Raw genomic sequence first — 21,906 nt, 5'->3', positions numbered from 1 at the left:
CCCCGTGAATGGTTTTTTATCGTGCTGACTAGCTTGCTGGGCACGATCCCTCTTGCGCTGCATATTTACCGGTGATCAGTGTAGAGTCTGGCTCCGCTTTCGCCTCCTCTGCGTGCATTATACAGGCCTTGCCAGTAGTGGGGCCCTTGTTCTTAGGGCAATCAGCTGCCTTGTGGCCCTCTTCCTCGCATTTGATGCATTTGAAGGTTCCCCACATACACTTGCCAAAGTGGAACTGGTTGCACTGCTTGCATGGATGCCTCTCTATCGGCTTAGGAGCCCATGTAGCCTGTGGTGGCCTCTGCTGTCCGGGCTTCTTGAACTGACCCTGGGGCTTCTGCTGCCCTTGATGCCTCGGTGATCCAGTAAACTGCTTCTTCTACGGCTGTGAACTAGACTGAGCCTGGTGCCTCTTCCACTGCATCTCGGGGTCAATATCTCGAATGGCCTGCTCCGCCTGAAAAGCACAAGCGGTGGCCTCATCACAACTATCGGGTCTCATCAGCATAACATCCCGGCACAAGGGGGTCTCAGGACATCCATGAAATGCCTCAGCTTTTGAGCGGCATCCCTCGCAATAAAGGGGCACAAAGTGACAGCCCCGATCAAACTTCTTGATAAATTCGGCCACAGTTGAGTCCCTCTGTCGGAGTCTCATGAACTCCCTCTTCAGGCGACCTCTAACATCCGCTGGGAAATATTTTGTGCAGAAAATCTTTTTGAACTGACTCCAATTGAGAGTAGTCAAATCCACCCCATGAGAGGCTCCCTCCCACCAAAGTGATGCGTCATCTCTCAACATGTAAGTGGCGAGTCTGACCCGGTCGCCATCCCTCATCTGCAGATACTGAAAATGTAGCTCCAAAGACCGAATCCAACCCTTCGCCACGAAAGGGTCAGCGGTGCCCTTGAACTCCTTCGGGTTGAGTCGTCTGAAATGCACATATACGTTTGTCTGGGTTGGGGAGTCTGCTGTGTCTGCTCCATCAGTCTAGCAATGCCCTCGAGGACTCGAGTATCTGCGTCCCTTGGCGGTGGCGGTGGTGGTGGGAGGCATCTATCGCCTCCAATAGTATCATCCTGTCGGTCAGTTCTAGGGGAACTTCTGGGAGGCATGATATCTGAATACAGTCCAAATTCTAAACGTAACCCATCATGCAATTTAATCTAGTTTTCAAAACATTTAATCCTTAAATCATGAAAGCAGCTAAACATTCACTGTAAATCGCTGTAAAACATGTATCATGTAATCATTCAGGCGGTAGAAGTAAACTATTTAAAACATTTAAACTTACAGACTTGAGGCTTGAAGACTGAACTGCAGAAGCTGGCGGTGGCACAACTCTATACAAGACCCTTGCTTTGATAACAACTGAAACGTCAACTTTTAAAAGCTAAATTTTGAAATAAAAATTTACAAGCATCCATGTAATATCTGTTGTAGAACACACATTTTTAAATAAGAAGGTTCAATTCTAGTAAAAATACTGCAATTAAAATGTTCCAAAACGTCAAACCCTAGACGTTCGAGGATCGTGGTTCAAAAGTCAAACATTCACAAATCCTGACATCCATCAACATATAAAAATGACAAGAGTACAAAAATATATCGATAATCTCTCCTAACTCGTAAACATGGTGTGCAGAAAAACAAGGTCCTCGGGCTAGCGTGCGCACATCCAACCCCGCCAACTCAGTCTTCGACGCCTCCAATCTCCTCATCGATATGCTCACTTGTATCATTCACGCCTAGTGAGTCTAAAGACTCAACACACCAAAATCGTTATAACAAGTACATAAACATAACATGCAACAATGAAAAGTACTGTAATCAACATACGTTTCATGATCTTAAAAGCTTGAGCTTAAACATATCGTAATAAACCATAACATGTCAAAACATATCTCAACATATTATCATACACGTGTCCATTTTTTTTAATTGAATTCCGTTCATTAGTTATGAATTTCGTATCAACTCTATCGTATCAGCTCTATTCTATAGATCCATCTACGTATAACCGTGGTACCCGACGGCGGAGATATCAACCACAGTTTTACCCATCCACTGAGCCTTGGCCTTACATGTCATCATATTCGTATTCGTATTAGTCACAACTAATTCTCATCTTTCAAAACATGTCTTCATATTCATCACTTATAAAAATCATATATATACGTAAAAAAATTTCTTAAAATCAAGCAATGCAACGTATTTTTTATATTTACATAAAAAGTCATATTCGTGATAAAATAAACATTTAAAACATGTCAAATCGTGTTTAAGGCGTTGTCAGGACTGCTAACTCGACCCGGATGCAAAATGACCATTTTGTCCCTGGAAACCCTAATTGACCATTTTACCCCTGGACCTCAAAATTTCGACCAGAAGCCAACCAAACTCCTTTAAACACCTAAAAACATAATTATAAACATTTCCTAGAGGTAACCTAGACCCGTTTCGTGACTCACACGATTCGTTTTAAAACTTGGATGGGGTCCCGGTTTTAACCCGAATCAACCCGAAACTAAATCAAATTTTTCCCAACTTAAACCGTGACTTAAATCTACACAACCAGCCTCGAAATCACTCGTTTCAGACCCCTTAGTACCTACGAACCACGCCTGGAAGTTGCTGGAAATTTCAAGCGCACAAGCCACTAATCCCTAGTTGCGTCTATACTACGATTTCTCGACCCTAGCCCAACCAACGAGGATCATCCCCAAACCAACTCTCCCTAGCCCACCTCGAGACCCTCTTGGACCGATCGAACCCAAACCATCAGCTCCATGCATGCCGTAAGGCACCAATACCTCGAACCACCCGAGATGCGACCAACCGAGACCAACCCTCAAACAACTCGCTCGATCGGCTTTGTGACCAAGTCCAACAGCGTTCGAGCCATCCTAGACCATGACTCAGACCTACCAGGGTCTGGTCTAAGGCTAGGAATGACCCTTGCACAGCCGGCTCACCCCAAACTTCCTATCTATCCACAAATGATCCACTTATCCAAGAAATACCCATCGACCCTCACTTGGCCTAGACCTTCAGCCGACTCCAGCCCCTTGACACATATTTCCTTGACGTGAACAGCCCCATACGACCCTCACTCGGCAGCCCCTTACACAAAGAGAACAAGAAACGTGAGTTATGAAACAAACCATGCATATTTCATGTCAAAACTTTGCGAAAACAATACTACATGTTAAATCAAATAATTTCTCATGCAATCACACACACAACAGCATATACATAGCGTGAATGATGAGAAAAAGAGATACATGGCATGTCTTAACGTGCATGTGCTCGAAAACTTAAAGATATGCGCATAGGACTTGCACCGAAGAGGCGGGAAAGGAACTTTTCTTGAAACCTAGAGAGAAAAATCGAGAAGGCTGCTGGTTTTTTAGAAAAAGGAGGGCAACTGAATGAGGGAGAGGGCGGCCACCTTGAGTGTAATAGGTTTAGGGTTTAGTTTTTAAGTTTAAGCCATAATATAATACACTAATGGGCCCTTAATTAAAATTTAAATTGTTAAAAAGGGTTTTGGGCACATTAAGCACTAAAATAAACCAATCAAGCCCAATAACACACTCGAAAATATTTCTTTTAGGTATGTTTTTTTAAAATATTGTCCGAACCCTCAAAAGGTCCCCCGACTAGCTAAATTTTGCGTATCGGTTAAATATATGACCCGGAGAGTAAAAATACCCAACCAAGGCCCAATTTCGAAAATCACACTTAAATAAACCTCATATTAATTAATTTGAATTAATTATTCAATAAAATATTTTTCCTGATTATCTCTTATTTCCGTTAATCGTTCGATAGCGAAATGAAACTTAAAGCCCTAATACATGAAACCTTAACAAACAATGAAATAAGCACATATCCATGCAATAATCATGCGTTCAATGCATAAAATTCATTAAATACATATTTTATATAAAACACTAGATTACATACAGTCAGGTTACGTAGTTCGAATTTCCTGGACCTTACAGTTCCAGACACCCTACTACGTCCGTAGTCCTTGAACGCACCCTGCACAGGGCCTTGACCAAGTTTGGTCGAGCCCTGGTGTATCCATGACCGAATCCTCTCAAGGAAACCCTAGCCTCCTTTGCCCCTAGACACGCACGCACCTAGCTCATGTCCAGCCTTCATCGTGTCCTCCTATGACCCTTTTCCCATCTTTTCGACGTCTTATATAGACAGCGTGTCCTTTAGAACCCATAATGTAATTCATATATGCATAGAAACGTCGAAACTTTGAAAAATATACGTTTAAAATAATTTGATTAACATAATTTTCATGCTTCCAAATATCAAACACACATATTATGATTTGAATGGTGCCAAAAGAAAGTTTAGAAGCGTGTCATTGTGTTAATAACGCCCGAATATTCAATCATTGGTGTGGGTTGCAAAGAGGAGCAAACGGGTGACGATTAACCTTGGATTCTTGCCCTCAAAGTTTTGAAAATTGATTTTGGACGTTACAACAATATGACAAGAAAATAATTTTCCTTTGGGCTGATTATTTTCTTCATAGTTTTGACACACTTTAAGACAACATAATTATCTTTTATAATTTGGCAAAAAAATAACCTTCCTTTGGGCCGATTATTTTTCTCATTGATATAAACGCATTTTTTTCACTTATTAAATCTACAATCTGACAAAAAAAATAGCCTTGTCTTGGGTGTACTATTTTTCGCATAAATATAAATACACTTTTTGAAGATATATTGTACCTAAATTCTGGCTAGAAAATAATATTTCTTTGGACCGATTATTTTCCTCGTAGAACTAGATATCATTTAAATTCATTTATTGTCTTGGCAATTTGGCCAAAAATGGTCTTCTTTTGGGCCGGTTATTTTTCGCATAAATTGAAACACAATTATTTTGAATTTTAACAATATTTACATATCTCAAAAATCACTTTACTAATACGTAATTTAAATTTAACCAAATTTAAGATACAAGATATTAATTTAACCCAAAATTTTCACAAGAAAATTTACTTTACTTTAATTTAGCCAAATAATGTATAAAGACTAAATATGCAAGAAATAAAATATTTGAACTTCATAATTATTCATCCATAAATAATTTATCGAAATAAACAACGACGATAAAATAATGAATAATTCCATATTAATTTAATTTTATACAATTAAATTTTGAAATGGTCGAATTTAATTTCAAAAATCAAAATTGCGAACGTCAAAATTCAATAAAAGATCAAAATTATGGATTTCAAAATCTGGTTTAAAATTACGCAACCAAATAAGGTCTTAAATTCAACCAAAATAAATCCAACTTTGAAAACCCTAGTCCCACAATAAATTCACTACCAGCTGTCTCCGCCGCTTGAACACCGACCTACTGCCGTAAAAAGACAACCCGTAAGGCATCGACCATCCGATTTGCCCTGAATCCAGCAGCATATCCGTAATTTGAAAAATTATAATTTTTTGTTTTTTTTAATTCGAAAATAAATCTGAATATTGGATGTAAAATTCGAAAATACTTGATCCCAAAAGCATGAATTTATTCAAATCCAAATTAAAAAACTTAAAAAAGAATATCTGAATCTGAAAAAAATTATAGACTAGAAAATCGCCTCAGATATGAGAATAAAACATACTTTTCTGTTTCAATATCGATAAAAAAAATTCTCATAATTCAACATGAACGTGGCTCTGATACCACTTGTTGGAGATTTTAATAAAATAAATTCTATAAATCATGTGATTAAATCTATATATCACAACACGTCAGGAATTCATGTCGAATTATCAGAAAATATAAATAACAGTAAACATGTATCAGAATCCATTGATTGATCTAGAGTCGGAGTTATGGATCTTCGAAGGCAACAGTGAATCGATCACCTTATTCTTGCTTTAGATGGAACAATGAGAGAGATCTAGAATATGTGTGATGTATATATTTTGCATTATTCTCTGTTCTTCGGGGACAATAACCTTAGCAGTATTCGACTCATCATGGAATACCTAATTAGGCTGGGTTTCAACACATAAGGTGGATCATACAAATTTATTTAATATTTTAGAAACTATAATTAATTAGATCACTTTATTGGGTTCTTTAATATATTGCTTATCAACATACAATTAATTAAATTATGTGAACCTTCAAAATAATTCTAACATTTTAAAAAGTAATATTTTCAAACAAAAATTCAAAAATTGTGAAAGATGAAAAAAGATGAATGAATACTTGTGGGTTTTTCCCCGTCACTTGTATGGTATGGCATGCCAGTATTTTTGAGAGTTACTATACATGATGCAACCCGAGTGAAAGGGGTGAGTCGGGTCGAAGAAGAGGCTAAGGCCCGGGAGCAAACCACCCCTCCTCGGGAGGAGACCACTCATGAGGAAGACTCGGCTCCTTTAAATACTCGCAAGAGAAAAGCCGTTACCGAGCCGGCTATTGAGACAGTGGTCGTGGAGAATGAACCCGAGGAGATCATCCGATCCTCTCCTCTCACCGGTTCATCTGCTGGTCCTTCGGGAGGAAGGCCTTGGGTCCTCCCTAGTATTTTTGGGGAGGACATTAGCCCGGATCTCGTCAAGATGATCCGAGGTCTTCTACGCCCAGATGAGGTGGCGCACCTTCAGGGACTTCATCCCAACGAGCTCTTGTGCGAAGGAGTGGCCCGGTCTTTCTCCGTAAGTCTTTTTTTATTTACTCTGTCATTTTATTTTGTATTCATTTCTCTGATATTTTCTATTTTTCAAGGCTTGAAAATGCTCATGTCGGCCTTTGAGCGAGTGGCTCAGGCTGCCAAAAGGGCCAACACACAAGCCACCTCTGTCCGGGAGACGCACGCCAAACTCCAAGAGAAGGTAGGTTGGCTGAATGAGCTCCACGACCATGTTCTGGCTCGGGAGAGGGCTGGCTGAAAACAACAAGTGGACTTGGCCCGAGCAGAACTGGCTGAGGCCCGGAAAGCATTAGAAGACCACTCTGCAGCCTCCACATTAGAAATTCAAGCTGCTAAGGAGGAGGCAGAGTCTTCTCGAGCCCGAGCTGATGAGGCCACTGCTGCTCTTGAACTCTTGAAAACTGCCCAAGATGAGAAGATGGCCCAATTTCTGGAGTCCCGGGACTTTAAAAAGATGGTGGATGATAAAGCCTTCCACTACTTTGACCTGGGCTTCAGCAAATGAAAGGGATCGATTTTAGGTGTTCGAAATCGCAACGGAAGCACAAAATTGTTTTCTAAACATGAAAACCGAAATTCTTGAGAAAAATTTGAACACCATTGTACTAGTGTGTAACATATACTAAACACCTTTGTCAAACATAGGGTGTTAAGAAATTTTACCTATCAATCTCAAGAGATTGATGATTGGCACCAACCAAGTTGTAAACAACATGGCTCTTCATGGATGACAAGTCTACAAGCTCTCATTCCTTCAAAAATTAGGCCCACCACTTGCTAGGTAAATCCCCTCTTAATTTGCACTAGAAAATTAAGATGATTTTTCAAGGAGAAGAATAATTCTTCCTCAACACTTGAAGAAGAAAAAGAGAGAAAAAACTTGAGAGAATATCAACCCCAAGGTTTCGGCCATGCTTGATCTAGGAGGGAAGGAGAATGAGTTAATTCCTTATCTTGGTTGTGAGAAAAGTAAAAAGCAAAAAGTTGCATGCCATGCAATTTTTTAATTCAAAAGTATTCTCCAACCTTTCATCTCTCAAGCATTCAAAACCTAAAGGGCTTGTAACATTTACAAAGGGCCCATGGACTTTTAATTTAAATTGTCTCAAACACATTTGAGCCCAATTAATCCTTACTTGATTTTACTCAAGCCCACTAGTTTAATAATTATTTCCAATTGGGCTCTAAAAGGCCCAATGTTATTTAATTAATACAACACTTGAATTAATTTAATTATTTGGACTCTACTAGGCCCACTAGTGTTTAATTAATTCAACATTTGAATTAATTTAATTTAGTCCATAATAATGTTTATGAAAATCATAATTTTCAAATACATTATTTACTTGGCCAAATTTTAATTTAGGAATACTTTCATAAATTAAAATTTACATTTTTCTCATAGAAGTCATACTTCTATTTTTCCTTATGCTTATAAACTCATTTATAAGTCGTTCAACACATTGAACTATTTTACTTCTCAACGGGATCTAGAAAGCTAGTACTTGTGTGGCCCTCAATGGTTCACTGATACAATTAGCCGTGGGTTCATATCTCCATGTGATTCGGACTAAACATGTCCTTATACGAGCATACCCCAATTGCTCCATTCTTACTTATCAACTCCTTGATAATAAGAACGTCAGAACTCTAGTCTGATAGTACCCAACCAATCATGTTAAACGTCTAGCAGCATCGCTTACATGATTCCCTAGGTATCAAATGATAGTGCCTGCAAGAACCATTCTATTATGGTTGGCGTACAGTACGGTCCCTTCATCTCATATATCCCGACCGATTCGACAACCATTGGTTTATCGAGAGTTGTCAATGAATCGATACTATGTGTCATGTCGTAGTTGCATCGATGGTGTAATCTATGAAACCCCTTTCTTAATTACCACCATACTTTGATCAGAGATTTCAAACTACACATACATGAGAACACATAGGATATCCATACCCGAAGGTAAGCGGTGAATCCCCGACTACAATGCATCGACTCCTATATGTTTCGATAGAACACCCAACCTTTCCACCTGATGACCCCTTGAGAGTCGGTAAACAAGTCAAAGTGTAATTCTAGCACATAGAGTCTCAATGTTGTCCCGGGTCATAAGGACTAATGGTGTACAACCATAAACTAGGGCTTTTCCACTCGATAAGTGAGAACCACTTGGAAAGTCCTTTATGGAGGGTTGTTCAGTGCACTCTTCAAGGAGCACCTATCTGCATTCTCGGACATCACAATGTCCCCTACCAATGAAACATGGTACTCACATCGCAGATACTAGTCTCGAACTCGAACGGCCTATATCCTTCTTAGTGGCGGCTGAATCGACTAGGAACCGTTTCGAATATACAGTATTACAAATATGAGTTTCATGATACTCATCATATGAGCAACTCATATTCTTTCTACTATTTGTATATTCAAGGGCTTTATCTATGCAACTAGCATGTGTATACAGATAAAGAAGTGCCAAAATAANAGGAGAAGATGGAAGACCCCCAAGTAGATTAGGTTTTTTTTTTTGGTTCCTTTTTTCCTGAATTCCGGGCACCTTGTACTTCTTTTATATAATGGAATCTTTATTTTTCCTTCTGCACATTGTTCGATATTTCCGCATATTGCATGTCTTGAACTTCTTTCAAATACCCTTATTAATTTTAACCAACTTTTATCAATAATCAGGGCGTAAGATATCAGATTCAATTGATTTTGATAAATAACCAGGGTGCAAGTCACTGGACTGGTTCCCTGGGCTTAGCAGATGACCGGGGTATGGGTCCCCGGGCCAAGGTACGGGTCCTTGGACTTAGAGACAGCCAGGGTGCGTGTCCTCGGGCCAGGGTACGGATCCCTGGACTTTGGAGATGACCGGGATGCAGGTCCCCGGGCCAGGGTACGGGTCCCTGGACTAAGTAGACAGCCGGGGTGCGGGTCCCCGGGCCAGGGTACGGATCCCTGGACTTTAGAGATAACCGGGGTACGGGTCCTCGGGCCAGGGTACGGGTCCCTGGACTTGGTAGACAACCAGGGTGTGGGTCCTCGGGCCAGGGTACGGATCCCTAGACTTTGGAGATGACCAGGGTATGGGTCCCCGGCCAGGGTACGGGTCCTCGGGCTAGGGTACGGATCCCTAGACTTTGGAGATGACAGGGGTACGGGTCTCCGGGCCAAGGTACGGGTCCCTGGACTTAGTAGACATTTCTTTGATTAACTTCTCTATTTGATGTACAAGCAATAAATACAAAGATTCAAGCATAATATTTCTTCAAATGAAATGAATTCCAGGGTCTTTTGAGGCCATGTCCCTGAGAATCTTCTAGATAGTAAGCGGCTCCTGAGCTGACTCTTTGAACTACTTTGAAGGGTCCTTCCCATCGTGCCTCCAATTTTCCCACATCACCCACTGGCTTTACTTTTTTCATGACAAGATCTCCAACCTGGAAATCTCGTGATCGAACATGTCTATTGTAGGATCTCATTACCCGGCTTCGATAAGCTTTCATTCGAATGGTTGTTCGATCTCTTCTTTCTTCAACAAAATCAAGCTCAATGGCTCGGCTCTGATCTTTATTACTAGGGTAAGATTCAACCCGCGCGGATGGTTGCCCGATTTCCACAGGTAACACAGCTTCTGAACCATAGACAAGGCTGTAGGGAGTTTCCCGAGTATTCGTCCGAGGTGTAGTTTGATATGCCCATAGTACACTCGGCAATTCTTCAACCTAGTCTTTTCCTTTCCCATGAAGTCGGGCCTTCAGTGCTTGCACAATGATCCTATTAGTGACCTCAGTTTGGCCATTGGCTTGCGGGTAGGCTACTGAAGTGAAAGATTGACTTATTTTCATTTCCCGGCACCATGATGTAATTTTCTTCCCCTTGAATTGTCTTTCATTATCTGAAATCAATTTTCTGGGTATGCCAAATCTGCAAACAATGCTCTTCCAGAGAAATTTCATTACTTCGTCTTCAGTAATCTTGGCTAAGGGTTCGGCCTCCACCCACTTGGAAAAATAATCTACAGCCACGAGAAAGAATTTCTTTTGTGCCCGGGCTATGGGGAAAGGGTCCACAATATCTATGCCCCACTGGTCAAAGGGACAGGACGCTGAGATTGGTTGCATGCCAGTGGTTGGGCGGTGATGAAGATTAGAATGGTGTTGGCAACCCTTGCATTTTTGAACAAGTTGGGCAGCATCTTGATTTAATTGGGGTCATCAAAATCCGGCCAATACAGCCTTCCGAGACGGAGCAGTCCCACCGAGGTGTTCACCACAGCACCCCTCGTGTATTTCTTGGAGGACATATTCTACCTCATTTTCTGATAAGCATTTTAGCAGAGGGCCTTGATATGATCGCCTATATAAAACATCATTCAAAAAGACGAACCGGGGTGCTTGTTTTTTGATTTTTGCAGCCCGGGCCCGATCTTCTGGGAGCTTTCCATGGACTATATATTCAATGAGAGGAGTCATCCATGAATTCCTCTGAATCGGGGGTACTTTTTCGTCAATAGAAAGCACCAACCGGGTGAAACAGAGTACCTCCCGGGTGCTTATATCTGACATGGAGGCGACTAATTTGGCTAAAGTATCAGCTTCTCCATTTTCTTCTCTGGGGATCTGTTCAATGCTCCAGTCGGTTAGAGCTGCTGCCCGGGCTGTGATGAGTCTTAAGTATTTGAGCATTTTTTCGTTTTTGGCTTCATAAGTTCCCTTAATTTGCTGGGCCACCAGTTGAGAGTCAGAATAAATGATGACCCGGGTAGCTCCAACTTCCCGGGCAGCTTGTAACCTTGCTAGAACAGCCTCATATTCAGCTTCATAATTGGTGACCTGGAAGTCGATCCTCAGGGCTAATTTAATCTTCTCTCCTGATGGAGCAATTAGAATCACACTGACTCCACATCCTGATAAACTCGTGCACCATCAACAAAAACTCTCCATACTTCTTCTTCCCCCGGTTGAGTCATCTCTATTAAGAAGTCTGTCAATGCCTGGGCCTTTATAGCAATTCGAGGTTTATATTCAATGTCATATTCCCCGAGCTCTATTGTCCACTCAACCATCCTGCCCGATATTTCGGCATGTGTCATGATTCTTTCCAGTGGAGAGTTGGTGAGAACAACGATTGGATGTGATAGAAAATATGGTCTCAGCTTCCGGGCAGTCATCACTAGAGCCAGGGCTATTTTCTCTGTTTCACTGTAATTCAATTCGGCTCCTCGGAGAGCATGACTGACATAATATACTGGTTTTTGATCAGCTCTTTCTTCCCGGATGAGCACAGAGCTAACAGCGTGTTCAGTGGCAGATAAATAGATCCATAATTTTTCCTCGGGCTCTGGTTTTACCAAAACAAGCAACTCGGCCAAATGCTTCTTCAAATCTTGGAAAGCTTGCTCACATTTTTCATCCCAGCCAAATTTTTGTGCCTTCCTCAAAACTTGAAAAAATGGATAACTTCGATGAGCAGACCGGGAGATGAAACGTGATAGGGCCGCGATCCTCCCGGTCAGTTTTTGTACTTTCCGTACAGACTATCAAGGACTGCTTTGATTTTTTTGGGTTAACTTCAATTCCCCGATCGGTTACCATGAAACCCAAGAATTTACCACTTTTGACCCCGAACACACATTTAGCCGGGTTGAGCTTTATGGCGTAATGCTTTGGAGTAGTGAAGGTCTCGGTCATATCATCAACAAAACAAGAAACCTCCTGGGTTTTGATCAGAATATCGTCCACATATACTTCAATATTCCTACCTATCTGCTTTTGAAAAACACGATTCATTAATCGTTGGTATGTGGCCCCGGCATTCTTCAATTCAAAGGGCATAAACACATAGCAGAAAGTGCCTCCAGAAGTAATGAAACTGGCTTTATCTTGATCTTCCCGGGCCATGGGGATTTTGTGGTACCCTTGATAAGCATCCAGAAAGCTTAATAATTCGCACCCGGATGTTGAATCCACTAGTTGATCAATCCGGTGGAGTGGATAACAGTCTTTGGGGCAGGCTTTATTCAGGTCCCAGAAATCTACACACATCCTCCATTTTCCAGTAGCTTTACGAACAAGGACCACATTTGAGAGCCAAGAAGGGAATTGCACCTTTCGGATGTGGCCGGCCTTCAGCAATTCATGCACTTGCTCATCAATAACTTTATCTTTTTTCGGGCCAAAAGGTCTTTTCTTTTGCATCACGGGTCGGGATCCTGGGATAATATTTAATTTATGTTCGACCACTTGGGGCGAGATCCCGGCTAGCTCCTTGCTGAGACCAAGCAAAAACATAAATGTTAGCTTTTAAACAAGCCAAGAGATTTACCCGGGTGGAAGCTTCCAGGTCTCGAGCCACCCGGAGTTTCTTCCCAGTTCAACTTCAACCATTTCATGTTCCTCCTCTGCCACAAAATTCACCTCCCTATCCTTTGTCATCAGCTCCACTCGGGTTACTATCTTTCCTTTGTCTTCCTTCTTTGCCTTCTTCTGATCCACTCGGACAGTCTCCAAATAACACTTCCGAGATGAGGGCTGGTCTCCTTTGACTTCCCCGACTTGTACTCGTACTGGAAATTTGATTTTCTGATGGTAATTTGAGGCCACAGCCCTCATCTCATTCATAGCTGGTCGCCCGAGAATAATATTGTATGAAGATGTGGCGTCCACTATTGTAAAGATTGTCATCACAGTTTTCCTCAAGTCCGCGGTTCCCAGGGTCAGTGGCAGGGTGATTTCCCCCTCAGGGTACACGGCATGTCCAGCAAAACCAAACAGGACAGTATCAACCTCCTCTAACTGATATTCGTGCAAATCCATCTGCACTAAGGCTTCTTTGAAGATAACATTAACAGAACTGCCATTATCCACGAAGACTCTCAACACATCATAATTAGCAACCCTAGCTTGGATGACCAAGGCATCATTATGGGGTAAGCTGACTCCTCTAAGATCTTCCGGGCCAAAGCTTATGACCGGCTCATTCCTTCTCCTCTCATCAACTTCCAGACATATTCTCCTTCCCTTCGCCTTTCGAGTCCGGTTGGAATCACCATATGTAGATCCTCCCGAGATCATTTTTATTACTCCTCGACTCGGGGAGGCGTTTCTCTTCTCTGGCTGTCTAATTTTTTCTTCCCGAGAGCTCCCTTCCTCTCTCCTACCTTCGCTTGGGATATCTACTAATCTCCGAGAAACATTAGATCCGGAGCGCCGAGACAACCAGGGTGGTTGTCTTGACCCATCTAGGGAGGGCTAAGGTTCTGTCATGGAACGCCTATTAGACTCCCTCCTTAATTAGAGTTCGGCATTCATTTGTGTTGTGAGAACACTCTTTGTGAAGGGTGTAGAACCCTTTCTTTTCTGGTCTCGGCAGTGGTGTTGTTGAACTCGGGCGAGGAGTCATGTCCGGGCTACACTCTTGGATTTCCCGATCCTGGGCAATTCTCAGAGGAACATGAGAGAAATGCCCTGGACCACTTTTCTTGTGAACTCTCTCCTCGGGTCTGACAACCCGGTCTCCCCTCGATCTTTTCAAGGCCTCTCTTTTTTAATTATGCGCCTCTTCCATGTTGATATACTTTTCTGCCCGGGATAAAAGATCTTCAAAGTCCTCGGGCAATTTTTTGGTCAGGGATCGGAATAAATCTCCATCCCACAATCCTTGCATATAAGCTGTGACTTTTGTCTCTGGAGCACATGCGGGGACCTCCAAAGATACTCGATTAAACTTCTTGATGTAGGCTCTCAGAGTTTCATCTTGGCCCTGCTTCACCTCAAATATACTAAAGGCAGTCTTCTTGTATTTCTTGTTGCCGCCGAACTGATGCAAGAATACCTTTTGAAAGTCTTCAAAGCAATGAATGCTTTGAGGTGTTAGCCCTTCAAACCATCTTTGGGCTGAATCTATTGATGAAACTTAAAATTAATAATTTATTATATGTTAAAACCTATATTTTAAAATTTAAGTTTCATTAAAATTATAAAATTATNGGCTACACTCTTGGATTTCCCGATCCTGGGCAATTCTCAGAGGAACATGAGAGAAATGCCCTGGACCACTTTTCTTGTGAACTCTCTCCTCGGGTCTGACAACCCGGTCTCCCCTCGATCTTTTCAAGGCCTCTCTTTTTTAATTATGCGCCTCTTCCATGTTGATATACTTTTCTGCCCGGGATAAAAGATCTTCAAAGTCCTCGGGCAATTTTTTGGTCAGGGATCGGAATAAATCTCCATCCCACAATCCTTGCATATAAGCTGTGACTTTTGTCTCTGGAGCACATGCGGGGACCTCCAAAGATACTCGATTAAACTTCTTGATGTAGGCTCTCAGAGTTTCATCTTGGCCCTGCTTCACCTCAAATATACTAAAGGCAGTCTTCTTGTATTTCTTGTTGCCGCCGAACTGATGCAAGAATACCTTTTGAAAGTCTTCAAAGCAATGAATGCTTTGAGGTGTTAGCCCTTCAAACCATCTTTGGGCTGAATCTATTGATGAAACTTAAAATTAATAATTTATTATATGTTAAAACCTATATTTTAAAATTTAAGTTTCATTAAAATTATAAAATTATGTTATTTTAGTATTGTGTGTTTATATTTAAATGTCTTACTAAATACGTTTTATTTTCAGGTTTTCTACGTGTTGGTAAAATAATGATAACTCAAGCTAAAAAATTCAAATGGAGGTGATTCAAACATGTTTGGAATCCTTGAAAAATTATCTACAACTTTGTAGAAGACATGATTGCCTAAAAAGTTGGTTAAGATGATCAAATTGTGAAAATATCAAAAGGAGGACAAATTTACTTTCACCATGACCAGCATATAGTAAAAAAATCATAACTATTTCAATATTTAACCAAATGAGGTGAACCAAGTAGCCAAATTCATCTACAGACAATTTCCCACATGTTTGCTGTTTTGAGCAGAGTCAAATTCGGTGATTAAAGTCGTGGAACAAAGCATTGAAAGAAGGGACATGGAATTGAAGTTGGAGGAGACAAAGACTACTATTACAACTACATGACATTAATAAAATTTTTGATCTTTTCTCTCATTTGGCCTATAAATAGAGGCCTTGTGCTAGCTTGAGAATCATTCTATCTCATTGTAAAATATAGTGTGAGTGTGTATAAAAGTTCTAATTTCCAATATATTTTTCATTTTCCAAATTATGAGTGATGTTTTTAGTGTTGATCAAAAGTAAGTTCATGGAAAGCTAAATCTATTATGTCAAGGTGAAGAGGATGAATTCTTGGTGAAGTAAGATTGTTTATATTTTGTATATTCTTTCTTTATTTCTTTTCATTTTGCTAATTTCTTTTTATTGTAGGTATAAAAATGAATTATTTGTTGTTATCAATTTACATCAAATGCTTGATACCATTGAAGTGGTTATCTTGATTTGTTGTTTAATTTTGATACAATAAATATTTCATCAATTATTATTGTTATATTATACATATATATATTTATATAATTATATCATATATTTCATTTAGACGATAGCGTGGCTCTGCCGGTTGTTCTAAATGAAATATTATGATTTAATAATAATTTCTAACAATCTAACATTTACTTTATCGCAACTAACTTTTACTTTCCACATCTAACATTTACTTTATCGCAACTAACTTTTACTTTCCGCATCTAACATTTATTTTATCACAACTAACTTTTACTTTCCGCAACTAATTTATTAAATCATATATTTCATTTAGGCAATAGCGTTGCTCTGCCGGTTGTTTTAATGAAATAAAATGATTTAATTTAACATTTACTTTATGCAGTTATATATTTATATAGTTATATATATAATCATAGGTACCATATATAAAATATCGGTGAATTCGGTATTTTCTATAGTGGGAACTATATTATATTAGGTGTGTGTTTAAATATTTAATTTTCTTGGAACCATTATTTATGGTGGTTTCCTTTGTTTTACTTTTAGTTAAACAATATTGCATAAACCAAGAATAAATCCTCGAGCCTTGACAAAAATTTATAATTTGTAAACTTCGTTCTTGCATTTGGTAATCTATAAATTAATAAATTTAAACTTAAAATAACCTCTCTGTGGATCGATCTCGTACTTACGAAATATATTACTTGCAGACAACCTACACTTGGTGTGAATTATAATTTAAGTAGTAGCAAGTTTTTGGCGCCGTTGCCGGGGAGCTATAAATTAAGTTTATATTCTTTAATTATGTTTTATTTATAAGTATTGTTTTGTTTTTTTTTGTATGAGTATTTGGAGTCGAAAAAAAGTGCTAGACTTAATCGAGTATCTGAAAATAATTTAAACATGGATGATAATTCAAATAATCAAGATAATGATAACAATAATAACAATAATAATAATAATAATCAAGAACATGATCAATTAAGAACACTTAGGCACCATATGAACCCTATTAGAACTAGTGCCCCATCTTGTTTAGTTTTTCCTCCTGATGCATCTAATTTCAACTTTAAACCTCAAATTATTCAACTTTTACCAAATTTTCATTGATTAGATTCTGAAAATCCATATTTACATCTAAGAGAATTTGAGCAAGTTTGTAACAGTTATAATGATCAAAATTGTAGCATGGATATAGTTCGATTAAAGCTTTTCCCTTTTTCTTTAAAAGATAAAGCTAAAACATGGCTACAAAATTTGAGATCAAGTTCAATAAGATCATAGGAAGAAATGCAATAACAATTTCTCAAAAAGTTTTTTCCTTCCCATAGAACAAACTCTTTTAAAAGTCAAATTACTACTTTTTCTCAAAAACAAGGAGAAACATTTTATCAATGTTGGGATAGATATAAAGAATTACTTAATACATGCCCACATCATGGTTTTGAAACATGGAGAATAGCTTCTCACTTATATGAAGGTCTAATACCTAAAGATAGGCAAATGATAGAATTCATGTGTAATGGAACTTTTGAAGATAAAAACCCAAATGAAGCTATGGAGTATTTGGATTCATTAGCAGAAAATGCTCAAAATTGGGATAATATAGGCACAATAGAACCACCAACAACTAAAATCAATAATTCAACAAATGGGGGTGGTATCTATAATCTTAAAGATGATATAGATATTCAAGCTAAACTTGCATCTTTAGCAAGAAAAATTGAGTCATTAGAAATGAAAAAGAGTGGTCAATTAAAAAGTATTCAAGAAATTGTTTGTCATATATGTGATACACATGATCATGCTACAAAAGATTGTCCAACATTACCTTCATTTAAAGAATGTCTCCATGAACAAGCAAATTATGTTAACAATTATAAAAAACCAATACTAGATCCTTTTTCAACATCATATAATCCTGGATGGAAAAATCATCCTAATTTTAGTTGGAGGAATGATAATAATGCACAACCCTCACAACAATATTTTCAAAATAACCAAAATCATCAAGGTTATATTCCTTATGTTACACCTCCAAGAAAAAACTTTGAAGATGTAATTCATGCATTTATCCAAAAGCAAGAATCTATCAATATTCAAAACAGTCAATCTATGACTGATTTGAAAGAAACTCTTGCAAAATTTGCATCTGCACTTAATATTCATGAAAAAGGAAAATTTCCATCTCAACCTCAACCTAATCCTAAAAATCAAAATCAAGAATTAAAAAATGAAAAAATTGATCAAATAAAATCTGTTATTACCCTTAGAAGTGGTAAAATAGTTAATGATCCATATAGTAATGAAAACAAGGATCATTTAAAATCAAAGAGTAAGGATGATAATCCTGATACTTTTGAGAATGATGATACCTTAAATTCTAAAAATAATATGTTGAATGATAAATCATCTGAAATAGTAAATGAATCAAATAAACCTCCACCATTTCCTCATGCATTAACAAATCATAAAAAACAAAAAAATGATTCTGATATCTATGAAGTTTTTAAACAAGTAAAGATAAATATTCCATTATTAGATGCTATTAAACAAGTACCTTCATATGCAAAATTTTTAAAAGACTTATGTACTGTGAAGAGAAAATTGCATGTGAAGAAGAAAGCATTCTTGGCTGAACAAGTAAGTTCTATTCTTCAAAATAATTCTAGTTTAAAATATAAAGATCCTGGTTGTCCAACAATTTCATGTATTATTGGAGAAAATAAAATTAAAAAAGCTTTGTTAGATTTGGGAGCAAGTGTGAATTTACTTCCTTATTCAGTTTATGAAAAACTTAATTTAGGAGAATTAAAACCCACTTCTGTTACTCTCTTACTGGCGGATAGGTCAATCAAAATACCTAGAGGTATTGTAGAAGATGTGTTGGTTCAAGTTGATAAATTCATATATCCTGTAGATTTTATTGTTTTGGATACACAACCAATAGAAGTACATAATGAAATTCCAGTAATATTGGGACGACCATTTCTAGCAACTTCAAATGCTTTAATTAATTGTCGAAATGGAATAATGAAATTGTCTTTTGGAAATATGACTCTAGAACTTAATGTGTTCAATTTATGTAAACAACCAAGTATTAATGAAAATGAATATGATAATGAAATTGAAACAATTATGGAAGAAAATATACAAGAAGAAAACTTAAATCAACAATCTGAAGTTTTTTCAATAGAAAGTTTTGAGTCTGAAAATAATTTTAAAAAAGATGATAATACAAAACTTGAATTAAAAGTTTTACCATTCGAATTGAAATATGTATTTCTTGGTGAAAATAAAACATTTCCTGTTGTAATTTCTTCCACTCTTCTACCAAATCAAGAAGAAGATTTAATTAAATTACTTAAGAAATATAAAAATGCAATTGGATGGACTTTGAAAGATATAAAAGGTATAAATCCTTTAATTTGCACACATAAAATTCATTTGGAAGAAAATGCTAAAACATATCAACAACCACAAAGAAGGTTAAATCCACATATGAAAGAAGTTGTTAAGAATGAAGTATTAAAACTATTAGACGCTGGAATTATCTATCCAATCTCAGATAGTAAATGGGTAAGTCCAACACAAGTAGTACCTAAAAAGTCAGGCATCACTGTTATAAAAAATGAAAAGGGAGAGTTATTACAAGCTAGGATTCCATCTAGTTGGCGTATGTGTATTGATTATAGAAAATTAAATGATGCAACTAGAAAAGATCATTTCCCACTACCATTTTTAGATCAAATTCTAGAAAAAGTAGCAGGAAATTCTTATTACTGTTTTCTTGATGGGTATTCGGGGTATTATCAAATACCTATATCATTAGAAGATCAAGAAAAAACTACTTTCACTTGTCCTTTCGGAACTTTTGCATTTAAAAGAATGCCATTTGGTTTATGTAATGCTCCGGCTACTTTTCAAAGATGCATGTTAAGTATTTTCAGTGATATGATTGAAGAATTTGTAGAAGTTTTTATGGATGATATAACTGTTTTTGGAAACTCATTTGAAAATTGTCTTAAAAACCTAGAAGAAGTATTAAAACGATGTGAAGAAAAAAATCTTGTTTTAAATTGGGAAAAATGTCATTATATGGTTAAATCTGGGATTGTGTTAGGTCATGTGATATCTGAAAAAGGAATTGAAGTTGATAAAGCCAAAGTTGATGTTATTGCTAATTTAACATCACCAAAAACGGTCAAAGAAGTTCGATCATTCTTGGGTCATGCAGGTTTTTATAGAAGGTTTATAAAAAATTTCAGCATAATATCTAAACCAATTTCGAATCTTTTAACAAAAGATACACAATTTGAATGGACTCAGAAATGTGAAAATGCTTTTAAAAAAATAATTAATCTTTTAATTACATCACCTATTTTACAACCTCCAGATTGGTCTTTACCATTTGAATTAATGTGTGATGCAAGTGATTATGCTATAGGAGCTGTGTTAGGACAGAGAAAAGAAGGAAAACCGTATGCAATCTATTATGCTAGTAGAACCTTAAATAGTGCCCAAATAAATTATTCAACTACTGAAAAAGAATTACTTTCAGTAGTATTTGCATTAGATAAGTTTCGATCTTATTTAATTGGTTCTACTACTATTGTGTACACTGATCATTCTGCCGTAAAATATTTATCAAATAAACAAGATGCTAAGCCAAGATTAATACGGTGGATTTTATTGTTACAAGAATTTGATATTATAATTAAAGATAAAAAAGGAAAAGAAAATGTCGTAGCCGATCATTTATCTAGAATAATGATTGAATCATCTCATAATGAAATACCAATAAATGAAAATTTTCCAGATGATCAGTTGTTTTATGCTACTATTATGCCCTGTTTGCTAACATTGTAAATTTTATTGTGACAAATAAAATGCCTTCTCATTGGAATTCACAGGATAACGATAAATTCTTGATAGAAGTTAAAAAAATTTATTGGGATGATCCTTACTTGTTTAAGTATTTTCCTGACCAAATGTTTCGACGATGCATACCCGACAATGAAGTAAGTAATGTTATTAAATTTTGTCATTCTGAAGCATGTGGAGGTCATTTTTCATCCAATAAAACAGCTGCAAAAATCTTACAATGTGGATTTTATTGGCCTTCTTTATTCAAAGATACGCATTTATTTTGCAAATCTTGTGAAAACTGTCAGAAGATGGGATCAATTTCAAAACGAAACATGATGCCTTTAAATCCAATCATAATTATTGAAATAGTCGATAGTTGGGAGATAGATTTTATGGGTCCATTTCCATTATCTTTTGGATATACGTACATTTTAGTCGCTGTTGATTATGTTTCAAAATGGATCGAATCAATTGCATGTAGAACTAATGATCATAAAGATGTTATAAAATTTTTAAAAGAAAATATTTTTAGCCGTTTTGGAATACCTAGAGCAATAATTAGTTATGAAGGAAGTCATTTTATAAATAAATCATTTTCTTCTTTGTTAAGAAAATATGGCATTACACATAAAGTTTCTACCCCATATCATCCTCAAAGTAATGGTCAAGTTGAACTTGCAAATAGAGAAATAAAACAAATTTTAGAAAAAACAGTTAATCCAAATCGAAAAGATTGGTCTTTAAGATTAACTGATGCATTATGGGCATATAGAACTGCATTTAAGACATCATTAGGGATGTCACCATATAGGTTAATTTTTGGTAAGCATTGTCATTTACCAGTTGAACTTGAACATAAAGCTTATTGGGCAATTAAAGCATTTAATATTAATTTAGATGATGCATCTAAATTAA

At 37.4% G+C, this 21,906-nt stretch overlaps 1 protein-coding gene and 1 non-coding gene across 2 annotated transcripts; both read right to left on the bottom strand.

The window, feature by feature from the left end:
- Positions 1 to 10,931: 10,931 nt before the first annotated feature.
- On the bottom strand, positions 10,932 to 13,790 carry LOC140977661 (uncharacterized). Its single transcript, XM_073442406.1, has 4 exons — positions 13,042 to 13,790; positions 12,309 to 12,987; positions 11,641 to 12,148; positions 10,932 to 11,587 (listed from the first exon to the last, which is right to left on the bottom strand). Exons 1-4 carry the CDS (start codon positions 13,788 to 13,790, stop codon positions 10,932 to 10,934), a joined length of 2,592 nt encoding a protein of 863 aa, XP_073298507.1.
- Positions 13,791 to 17,456: 3,666 nt separating this feature from the next.
- LOC140977924 (small nucleolar RNA R71) lies at positions 17,457 to 17,567 on the bottom strand. The gene has a single exon (XR_012175489.1). It is a non-coding gene; the product is annotated as a small nucleolar RNA R71 (small nucleolar RNA).
- Positions 17,568 to 21,906: the final 4,339 nt, after the last annotated feature.

The sequence above is a fragment of the Primulina huaijiensis genome, chromosome 5 (genome assembly GCF_012295235.1).
Source record: "Primulina huaijiensis isolate GDHJ02 chromosome 5, ASM1229523v2, whole genome shotgun sequence".
Lineage (NCBI taxonomy): Eukaryota > Viridiplantae > Streptophyta > Magnoliopsida > Lamiales > Gesneriaceae > Primulina > Primulina huaijiensis.
This window is presented reverse-complemented; position numbering and strand designations above follow the sequence as displayed.